We start from the raw sequence: 12,613 nt of genomic DNA, 5'->3' as shown, positions 1-12,613 counted from the left end.
ATGACACCAACCTAATGAAAATAGTCAAATGTCAGTGTGGAACATAACAAGAAAACAAAACGTAAGAAGGCAGGATAATCGCTTCATAGTGTACACTAAGATCCTCGGTTCAAAGTATTAGAATAAGAGTTGGCAGAGCATTACACTCCACTATATGCAATGTACCAATAATAAATTGTCATCAACATGGTGAAAATAATTCCCTAAATAGATATAGTCTCAGATAACACCAATCAACTTAATTTTTGTTCTCATCATTTTTTAAGGCGAGAGTGTGTAGTGCCCTAGCAACTACTCTCTTAACCTTTGAATCAACAAACTCTAGCAATTTGACAAGGGAAGGGATCCCAACATCCATTTTATATTAACATTGAGAATGTTACAAGACATTTCTATAAAGGTCAATGTTGGAGAGCAAGAAGCGTTACAAACCTAACACGAGTTTTAAATTGCACCAGAATTAATGACCTAGCATAAAGTAATTTACACTTCAGCAAAATCTACACTTCGACTAGAGAAGGGTTTTGGCTGAAGGATTAGGGTTTCGATTGGAGGAGGATTTCGGCTGGAGAATTAGGGTTTCTATCGGAGGAGGGTTTCAGAAGGAGGATTGGGGATTCGATTGGAGGAGGGTTTCGGCTTAAGGATTAGGGATTCGATTAGAGGAGGGTTTCAGATGGAGGATTAGGGATTCGATCGGAGGAGGGTTCGTATCGAGGATTATTGAATTAGGGTAGTGGCTGGAGACTTAGGTGGTAGAGAATGTGCTTTGTGAAATGACATTAGGTTGGGGGACTTAGGAGGTAAAGGTATCGACTTAGGAAGAAAATAAAAATTAAACTACGGGTTAACAAATTTGGAGTAAAGGGACTTACAACAAATTTAGGTGTAACATGACTTCAGTGCCATCTTGCTAGATTTTTGTAAATTGGAATTGCAACTAATTTAGGAGTAAGCGGACTTTAGTGCCAATCTGCGCTACTCCTTGCAATATTTACATTTTAACATCAGTGTAAATGTTAATGCAAATCCAATGGCATTTAAACATCTGCGTTAAGTCTTGCAATACTCTCATTTAACCATAAGCCGATAAAAAAGATTCCAAAATCGATGTGGTTTTTGAAGCTAAAGTTGAAGATAAAGAAGACAAGAATAAAAAAATTCAAGTTAAAGATAACAAATGTAAAAGCCCTGAAATTCTCAGAAACAATTTTTTTATCAAATCAGAATGAGCTCGTACAAAGAGAGAATTCAAAATGAGAAACAAAAATACTCATCATCCTCTTCAATACAATATTATTTTATCGTTAGAGGAAAAGGAAAAAGACATCTCAATGAATATAGATGACATGCAAAAATCCTAGGCTGGGATGGTTAAGTTTTAATGTAGTCTTTTCTGTTTGTAATCTCTATTTTTTTAGAATGTATGAATGTTACTAATTAGTTTTTATGGTCTTTTGATTATCATCCTTAATCATAGCTAGGGTTTGTCTAGCTTTGATTTCCGACCCTCCCACTTTTGGATTTTAATGAAATAGTTTTAACAGTTTTCTAAAAAAAGAAATTCCAATATTCATTAAGTCTTGCAATACTAGCTTTTCAATGTCAGTGTCGAATGTAGTGCTAGATCTATTTTGCATTAAAATTAACCATAATTTACACTCAAATTCACCATAATATTCACTAAAATATACCATAACATGTACAAAAATAAACAATAATATAAACCATAATATCTAATTAAATATACCATAATATGTTATTAAATAAACCATATAAACCATAATATAAACCATTTTACTAACATTTCATCTCCGGATTGTTCTTCCCCTAATATAGGTTCAACATCTCCATTTGTACTTTAATCTAAATCACTTAATACATCTGTAGTTTTTCCCCGAACCACTCTCATGCGATTCAAGTGCATCCGATTCATCTAACTCAACATTCAAAATATTTGGATCACTCAAATCATTGACATTGTACAATAGTATGTCAAGGGGAATATACAATTCAATGATTGGATAATCCTGTTGATACTTCACCTCCATCTCATTTTCCATGTTTTCTCAATCTTTCCTATTTCTTTTGTTTTACAAACGACCAATCATTCAAAAATAGGGTCATTCATTGGGGTTAAATAGTACGAAAAATAAAGTTGTATGTCTTGTTGTGCAAGAACAAATGGATCGTATTTCTTCAATCTATGTTTCATGTTAATGTCAATCAATTTATAGGTTGGATTAACTCTAGTACCTCTTGTTGGATCAAATCATATGCATCGAAATAGAATAACATGTAAACATGGACTAGAGTATTGTAAATCAATAATCTCCTCCAAAAGTCCATAGTAATCTGCATTGTTGACATGAACGCAAATACCATTATTCATCATTGATCTATTAGAACCGTAATCACCTGCCCTCCAGACATAACTGTTGATGAAGTAAGTTGAATATGTGGTTCAGACATTTTAGGACCAAATGAGATGAAATAAGGTAGATCATTTTTCGGAATCCACCGATTATCTTGTACGACCTGGAAAACAAATTTAATGAACACATCACTAACCATGTGTTGAACAAAAAATATCAATTTTGAATCAAAGTTAAATCATAAGTCATTAATTTTGATCTGAATCATGACGAGAATTGACAATCTATTTCATCCGGATTTAATCCGATATTCATATCATAAAAGGCCCTACAATCATGATATAAATTTTAGGCAATTAAAAATTTTAATTTAAATTTAATAACTTGTTACCTATAATATTGATCCAGCTCTTGACAATTCAATAGGACATAATTGTGAATCGTTAAAGTTTTTTGACAACTCAATGTTCGGCTTGATGAATCTTGCAAAGGATCATACTTTCCGCACGAACGACGCTAATATGAGCAGGATAGGAAAATCATATCTGAAGACTCTACGTACCAACAGGGTACTGAATAAACTTGTTGATGGTATGGTTTATAATCTAGAGATTTATGTGCGAACTGCCCAGCATCCTTTTGGCTTAGGTCAGACTTATTGGTTCGCTCGTGCAATGGGATATCATTGGAGGGTTCCAGAAGAGCTGAGATGTAAGCTCACAGTCACTCCACCACCAGTACAAAGGCTTATGATCGTTAATGCTGCACGTCTTGAATGGTCGTCTTTATCTGCAGGTCTGCACGTGAATAAGCTCTTTGGACATCACTACCCAGCTCTAGAAGCTGCAATAGCGGAGGTTACGACACGAGCTCCAGAGTATTCATCCCTACACCTGCAGTATGGTGTGCCTACGCAGAAGAAGCTACCTGTAGAGGTTGAACATATAGTGACTATGATGGCGCCAGCAACTTATGGATTTGCACAAGCGTACCATCGCTTTGATGGTATAGGACTAGCGCAGAGTCTGAGAAATATTGCTAAGGAGAATCGCTTGACCTCATCCAACTGGACCATCGTATGGAAGAAGACTGTAGAGGATGAAAAGAAGGCGGGTGTATCCCGACGTTTGGAGGGTCGATCTCGGAAGTAGAGATTCGACGGTTGTATGATTAGATGTTGTCTGTGATCACAACGTTCTTGAATTAATCATACGATTCTGGTCCCCGTAACGTGTGTTTTGAATTTAACTAGGTATTGGTTACTAACTAGTCATGCTTTTGGTTTTAAGTAGTTCTTTTGTGTAGATTCCGAGGGCTTTATTGACCTGATGGGAGGTGCCTTGTGTCGCTAGGAGAACCCTAGTGTAGATAGTTCGTTGCATCGAAGGAATCTACTAGTAAGGTATATGGAGTAGTTGACTGTCTATGCCATTCACTCTATAATGGAATAGCGAGATTTCAAGTCAATGTCTGTAGGAGGAAGCAAATCTATGTACTCACTAGACTTCATTTGATTTTTTTGTTGTTAACTTAACTAGTACTTACTCCCTGCATTTGCACGAGTAAACCGTGAAAAAAATTACGGATAACATTTTTAATTTTATTTTTAACCGTTTTAAGTTTATAGGTGGGTCAACACATAATCCGACCCAAGTATCCATTTACTCAACATCATTATATATTAGTTAGTTAAAAAGTTGAACTTATATTAATGTTAAAACGTCTCGCGTTTATCAAATTTGGTTTTAAATTTAAAATATAAAGTCTTTGTAGCATAGTTGGTTAAAGAGTTGTACTTGTTTTGTTAGGTTGCAAGTCAAAACATACCTCTAGCATTTTTTATTTTATTTTTAACCGTTTTAAATTTAAAAACGGGTAAACCCACAATCCGACCCAAGTATCCAAATTAACCACAGCTCTCGACCCGGCAATCCGGACATTTTAAAAATTAAGCATCATTATATATATATATATAGATTAATTAGTTAAAAAGTTGAACTTATATTAATGTTAAAACATCCCGCGTTTATCAAATTTGGTGTTGAATTTAAAATATAAAGTCTTTGTAGCCTAGTTGGTTAAAGAGTTGTACTTGTTTTGTTAGGTTGCAAGTTCGAAACATACCTCTAGCATTTTTAATTTTATTTTTAACCGTTTTAAATTTAAAAACGGGTCAACCCACAATCCGACCCAAGTATCCAAATTAACCACAGCTCTCGACCCGGCAATCCGGACACTTTAAAAATTAAGCATCATTATATATATAGAGCCGTTTTAAATTTAAAAACGGGTAAACCCACAATCCGACCCAAGTATCCAAATTAACCACAGCTCTCGACCCGGCAATCCGGACATTTTAAAAATTAAGCATCATTATATATATATATATATTAATTAGTTAAAAAGTTGAACTTATATTAATGTTAAAACATCCCGCGTTTATCAAATTTGGTGTTGAATTTAAAATATAAAGTCTTTGTAGCCTAGTTGGTTAAAGAGTTGTACTTGTTTTGTTAGGTTGCAAGTTCGAAACATACCTCTAGCATTTTTAATTTTATTTTTAACCGTTTTAAATTTAAAAACGGGTCAACCCACAATCCGACCCAAGTATCCAAATTAACCACAGCTCTCGACCCGGCAATCCGGACACTTTAAAAATTAAGCATCATTATATATATAGAGATTAGTTAGTTAAAAAGTTGAACTTATATTAATGTTAAAACATCCCGCGTTTATCAAATTTGGTGTTGAATTTAAAATATAAAGTCTTTGTAGCCTAGTTGGTTAAAGAGTTGTACTTGTTTTGTTAGGTTGCAAGTTCGAAACATACCTCTAGCATTTTTAATTTTATTTTTAACCGTTTTAAATTTAAAAACGGGTCAACCCACAATCCGACCCAAGTATCCAAATTAACCACAGCTCTCGACCCGGCAATCCGGACACTTTAAAAATTAAGCATCATTATATATATAGAGATTAGTTAGTTAAAAAGTTGAACTTATATTAATGTTAAAACATCCCGCGTTTATCAAATTTGGTGTTGAATTTAAAATATAAAGTCTTTGTAGCCTAGTTGGTTAAAGAGTTGTACTTGTTTTGTTAGGTTGCAAGTTCGAAACATACCTCTAGCATTTTTAATTTTATTTTTAACCGTTTTAAATTTAAAAGCGGGTAAACCCACAATCCGACCCAAGTATCCAAATTAACCACAGCTCTCGACCCGACAATCCGGACACTTTAAAAATTAAGCATCATTATATATATATAGATTTTTATCTCAAAACTCAATGTCACAAATCTAATCTAATGATCATTTTATTAATTAAAATATTAAAATTATTATTTACTTAAATATTTTATTTTTACAAAAATTAATATTAATATATATAATAATTTATTAGGTCAAATTATTTTAATTAAAATAAACTACAGAATAAACTTATTTTATGATGATTTTATTTAAAGCTAAGTTGTCTATTTGTTTTGTACAATTGCATATATAAGACTATGCTATTTTAGACGTGGTCTAAAACAGACTATCTTGGACGTCAAACGTAGTTAGACGAGGTAGTCTAACTCCTTTACACACTATCTAAAAGGAAACATAGTTAGATGAGGTAGTCTAACTCATTTAAATGCTGTCTAAAAGAAAACGTAGTTAGACGATGTCTAAAGGGAAACGTAGTTAGACGAGGTCGTCTAACTCCTTTAGACGCTGTCTAAAGGGAAACATAATTAGACGAGGTCGTCTAACACCTTTAAACGTTGTCTAAAGGGAAACATAGTTAGACGAGGTCGTCTAACTCCTTTAGACGTTGTCTAGAGGGATGCATAGTTAGACGAGGTCGTCTAACTCCTTTAAATGAGGTCGTCTAACTCCTTTAGACGTTGTCTAAAGGGATGCGTAGTTAGACGAGGTCGTCTAACTCTTTTAGACTCTGTCTAAAGGGATGCATAGTTAGACGAGGTAGGGAAACTTAGTTAGACGAGGTAGTATAACTCCTTTAGACGCTATCTAAAGGGATGCGTAGTTAGACGAGGTAGTCTAACTCCTTTAGACGCGGTCTATAGGGAAGCGTAGTTAGACGAGGATGTCTAACTTTTTTAGACGAGGTCTAAAGGAGCAAGTCTAATGTCTTGTTTTAGCAGCCGTCTGAAGAAAGCATACGTCTAACCACGATCAACTAGTTGTCTGTTACTTTTGCTTCACTCACTTCTGTGCAGTATGACAAGCCAGCTAATTGTATCAAATGAACGAACGTCACGTACACAAATATCCTTCCAATTGCATGTCCAGTATAAGATAATATCAGAGGATATTCGGCGCACTACTAATTCGGTACGACCACGATCAATTTGCTTAGAGTTTGTTGTATCTAGAACTATGGACGGCCCTCCAACGGACACATGCCACGTGTCCACAAAGAAGTTTCGACCGTTGGTGTTCTTCTACTACAAATAGATGTTTAAGGACAACAGACGAATTTCTTGGTTACCTAATTCACAATCTTGCTCTTGCTCTTACTGACTTCTTACATTCTTCAAGATCAAGAGAGAAATTCAATTACTGTCTAGCTGTGAGAATATTGTAAGTTGAACAGAGACTGTCCTGTTCAACAGAGAATTAACTAGCTCAGTAAGTTGTACTCGATTCAAAATATTTAGTGGATATCCTTCCGATTGTAGAAGAAGGGGTGACGTAGGAGTTTTATCTCCGAACATCAATAAAACTCACTGTGTTCTTTTACTTTCTGCCATTACCTTCGTTAGTTCAAAGCTTTAAATCCGACGAACATTTCTGCACTTGAATCTGTTTCAAGAGTTTGGAGGATTTTTGAAAAATATAAACAGATACTAATCTCTCACAGGATTACTATTAAAGAATTTATCGTTAGTTGCTAATAATAATCCGACCATAGTCTCTGTTGGTAGCACTGATCCAAACATATTTATTTTATTACATTATAAATTAAATTTATAAGAAATTATTCCATTTAAAAAAATTATATTAAATAAAAATAAATTTCAATATAAATAAAACTATAACTTATTATATTATCTCGTATTCAAATTAATTTGTATTTCTTTATTAATAAAAGTTGATAATAGTATAGGTATAGTTTTTGAATATTTATTTTATTGTATTTTAAAATTTATTTTAGTATAAATTAAATTATTTTTTTTTAAAAAATATTGTTAATTATATATATAGAGAGGGTATACTAGTAATAAAAATTAAAAAATCTGTTTTTTTTTTTTTTAAATTATGTCAAACAAAGAATTTTTGGAAAACCCAAGATAAATTCAAAATAACATTTTCTTCAAATGAGCTATAAGAGACAATAGATTGCGATCACGCTCCAAGATAATAAAATTAATTTCATATTTTAATTTATTATATCTATGACGTCTTATTATTTTTACTTTCCTATATTGATAATATGACGTAATTTTATCAAAATAATTTGATTTATAATAATCAACACTAAACATGATTATATGAAAATAATTAATTAGTAATTAACCCTGTATGCCTAAATGTTCATAAAATAGTCCTAGGATTTGGAAGTAGATCATGCTTAACCAATATTCCAATTATAATTAAAAATTAAAAAATATGTATAATTTAGTTACAACATATGGTTATACTTAATAAATTAATATTTTTTTAAAAATAATAGTAAATTTTTTTCGATTAAACTAATATTTTCATCAGCTAAACCGAAAAGAATAAATTAACTGAAATCGACCTTTTAAAATTAACGATTAAATTGTAAAATTTGAGCAGAAATGTTATAGCAACACACATTTAGTACTATTGTATCTTCACAATTGTTTACATTTTTTTTTGACGAGATAATTATTTAATTTATTAACAATATATTTATATATATTGTTAATAACTTAAGATAATTTCTTCACTAAAATTGTTTTGGATTGAAATAGGTTATTTTAATAATTTAGAGGATGAAAAATAATGACGGTTAATAATTTTGAGAAGGTTATAATTATTTTTGGTAAAAGACGTAATATATATAATAAATAATAATATTTTAAAATAAAGAATATTTTAGTATTTTGATTAATAAATTAAGTAAGATAATTAATGAGAAATAAGTAAAATAATATTTAATTTTGTTTGTTTATTATAATAGTAAATTTTTTTCGATTAAACTAATATTTTCATCAGCTAAACCGAAAAGAATAAATTAACCGAAATCGACCCTTTAAAATTAACGATTAAATTGTAAAATTTGAACAGAAATGTTATAGCAACACACATTTAGTACTATTGTATCTTCACAATTGTTTACATTTCTTTTTGACGAGATAATTATTTAATTTATTAACAATATATTTATATATATTGTTAATAACTTAAGATAATTTCTTCACTAAAATTGTTTTGGATTGAAATAGGTTATTTTAATAATTTAGAGGGAAAAATAATGACGGTTAATAATTTTGAGAAGGTTATAATTATTTTTGATAAAAGTCGTAATATATATAATAAATAATAATATTTTAAAATAAAGAATATTTTAGTATTTTGATTAATAAATTAAGTAAGATAATTAATGAGAAATAAGTAAAATAATATTTAATTTTGTTTGTTTATTATAATCACCCAACCCAACCCAACCCAATCCAGGCTAATATTAGGCACTTGCCTAACAGGTTTGGACAGGGTGCCCTTAACTTTAAGAATCTATATATTTGATCACCCAACTTTCATATTCATATCTCTATCCTAAACAAACCGCAAATGACAACATCATTACTCTCTGGATTTGGGAGAAGGTAATAATTATCATGTTTTCTTAAATTCTAATAATAACATCTTAACTAATACAAATTTTATCTATAAAAAATGTTTTCTTCAGACTTGAAGGAAAGGTGGCTCTAATAACTGGAGGAGCTAGTGGTATCGGTGAATACACGGCAAAGCTCTTCGCCGAACACGGGGCGAAAATTGTCATTGCAGACATACAAGACGATTTGGGACAATCATTGCGTGAGAAAATAGGCGCAAAAGATTGCACCTATGTTCATTGCAACGTGACGAACGAGGACCATATTAAAACCGCAGTGGATAAGACAGTTGAGACCTTTGGAAAACTCGACATAATGTTCAACAACGCTGGCATAATCGATCCAATCAAACAAGGGATCATTGAAAACGAGAAGTCATATTTTGAGAAAGTTCTAGCCGTCAACGTGACGGGTGTTTTCCTAGGCATGAAACATGCAGCTCGTGTCATGGTCCCGGCTAAGTCAGGCTCCATCATTTCAAGTGCAAGTATAGCCTCGATATTAGGTGGAACAGGTACTCATGCCTATTGTTGTTCGAAACATGCGGTATTGGGGCTAACTAGGAATTTGGCGGTCGAGTTAGGCCAGTTTGGAATAAGGGTCAACTGCATTTCGCCCTACACTGCGGCAACGCCCTTGGCTAGGGATTACCTTGAATTGGATAGGGAAGGGCTTGAATTAATATCGAATGCCAAAGCTAATCTAAAAGGAGTGACATTGAAAGAAGATGATATTGCTAAGGCTGCCCTTTATTTGGCTAGTGATGATGCTAAGTATGTGAGTGGGCTCAATTTGGTGGTTGATGGGGGATTTAGCATACACAATGCAAATTAAAATTTTTTTTATTACTGATTAAATTCTTAGTTACAAGTTTGACACTGATTTGTAATAAGAAGGTGTGTAACAAGACTCAATGTATTGCACTAGCAAATAAATGTACACAAAATAAATAAAAGCATAAATATTTGATTTGAAGAATAAGAAATTATTGAAGATAACAAAGATAATAATATATAACTTTCTTAATAATTTATTTAAATGCACAAACTAATAGCAAAAATTATTCTAATTTTTTAAAACTAGGTGTGTAATAGTTAGGAAGATGTTGTCCTCTAAAGCCCAATAACCTAATTTCAATTATCAATCATATCATTTATATATTATTATTATTATTATATATTTTTTATATTCATGGTAAAAAGTCGGTTTAATCGGTGGGAGCTTATTACCCTCAAGATATATGTTTTTTCCAATAATTTGACAGTTAACATGTTATTTTCTTTTAATTTTCATATTTTGCAGCATTATTATTTTATTTTAGTGTTATATTTTTGTTTTTGTGTTTAAATGTCATTAATAATTTTTAACTATTTCTTTAAGTAAATAATATTAAATTATTCTTATTTCATGTTTTATATTAAATTTTAATATTAAATATTAAATGTGATTTACTCCATTGTTACTTAATTTATTATTATTATTTTTTAAGGATGTTAAGTTTTTATTTTTCCTTTAAAGTACGACTATTCCCCGCGGGTTTAACATTTAGCCCGCAAACACATTTAACTATATATATATATAATAATGCTTAATTTTTAAAGTTTTCGGATTACCGGTTCGAGAACTGTAGTTAATTTGGATATATGTGAGAGTAAATAGATACTTGGGTCGGATTGTAGGTTAACCCGCCCATAAACTTAAAACGGTTAAAAATAAAATTAAAAATGCTATAGGTATGGTTCAAACTTGTAACATAACAAAACAAATACAACCTTTTAACCAACTAGGCTAATAACACTTTATATTTTAAATTCAACTTAAACTTTTTAACTAACTAATCTATATATATATATATAATGATGCTTAATTTTTAAAAATTTGATAAACGCGTGACATTTTAACAATATAAGTTGAACTTTTTAACTAACTAATATATATATATAATGATGCTTAATTTTTAAAGTGTTCGGATTGCCGGGTCGAAAGCTTTGGTTAATTTGGATATATGTGATTGTAAATGGATACTTGATTCGGATTAAGGGTTGACCCGCCCATAAAAATTTTACCATAATATTTTTTTCACGGTTTTTTATATTATTAGTGCAAATGGAATACATGCTAGTAGAATAAATTTTAGTTCATTTGGTAAAAAAACATGTATTGAAATTGAGATGGTGTGTTTGTACTAAATATTTGTTTAAGATTTGAAATGGAGTTGACCAATTAAGGAGGCAATTATTAATTAGGTCTACCAAATCAATTATTAGCCTATTGACCATCCATATGATTGATATTCAAATCATAACAAAAGAGGGATTATACACTTTACCATTCACATTAAAAAAAAATTACTAGTTTAATTAAGGCAATATTTGACCAGCTCGAATTCAGGTCGAATTCAGGACCTAAGAGAAGAGAAGTTGAATATATATTTTCTTTTTAATAAAATTTAAATTTGTCCTATAAGATTGATTTATCAACCTATGTTAATTGGTAACATTCTTTACAACTCTTATATATATATATATATATATATATTAGAATAATATTTCCTAATTACTATAATATTAATATGATATATTTAAAAATAATAATATTTAATTAAGATATTACTAAATTAAGTTAAGATCATTATATCCTATAAATAAACACACTATGCATTCGGAAAAACGCATAAAAAATAAATCTATATTTTTGCAAAGATCGCCAAATTGTGATAGAAAGGAACTCAACAAAACAATGACATTCTAAGAAAAACCTGTTTTATCATGAGTTTCAATTAAGAAAAAACTCAAAAAACAGCCAACTATGCCAAATCAATTCAACATATATATGACATTCAAGCATAAGTGCTTATTAAAGACTACTCCAGTGGAAACAACTATCAGTCCTATTCTCACGACCATCATCACGCATTGACCGATTCAGACGCAAAAGGGATCTGGATGGTGCGGCAACAACACCTCAAGCATCAAAACGAATGTCTTCAGGCTTTGTCAACGACCAACGGTCTGGGGTTGGTCTGGGAATCCGATGACAATGCAATTTCACCGAATCAAATTAATTACACTTTTAATCTAAAAAAGCATATATGATCTAAAAAAGAATCCCTCCACGACAATCTCAAAAGACAAATAAAAAATAATAAATCTACTAAACTTTTGTGCCGTGAAGAGACAGATCTTGACAAGAGGACAAGTTGTCTCTCCGACGAACATCATAAAAATCCATTAATTTATTATAAGTTGTGACATACTTTATCATAATTATTAAGATAAAACAAGGTTAAAATTTCACAAACATTTATAATCATAGTCTATTTAGTATCTATATATATATAATGATGCGTAATTTTTAAAGTGTACGGATTGCCAAGTCGAGAGTTGTGATTAATTTGGATATATATGTGAGAGTAAATTGATACT

The 12,613-nt window shown here is 31.0% G+C and overlaps 1 protein-coding gene across 1 annotated transcript; it reads left to right on the top strand.

The window, feature by feature from the left end:
- Positions 1-9,245: 9,245 nt before the first annotated feature.
- On the top strand, positions 9,246-10,022 carry LOC124935957 (secoisolariciresinol dehydrogenase-like; the record flags this gene model as incomplete). The annotated part of the gene is made up of 1 exon (XM_047476404.1): positions 9,246-10,022. A coding segment is annotated over one exon (777 nt), but the record flags the coding sequence as incomplete, so codon positions are not given.
- Positions 10,023-12,613: the final 2,591 nt, after the last annotated feature.

This window comes from Impatiens glandulifera, chromosome 1 (assembly GCF_907164915.1).
Source record: "Impatiens glandulifera chromosome 1, dImpGla2.1, whole genome shotgun sequence".
In the NCBI taxonomy this organism is placed as follows: Eukaryota; Viridiplantae; Streptophyta; class Magnoliopsida; order Ericales; family Balsaminaceae; genus Impatiens; species Impatiens glandulifera.
Note: the sequence above shows the minus strand (reverse complement) of the source record. Positions and strands in the feature narration are given on the sequence as shown.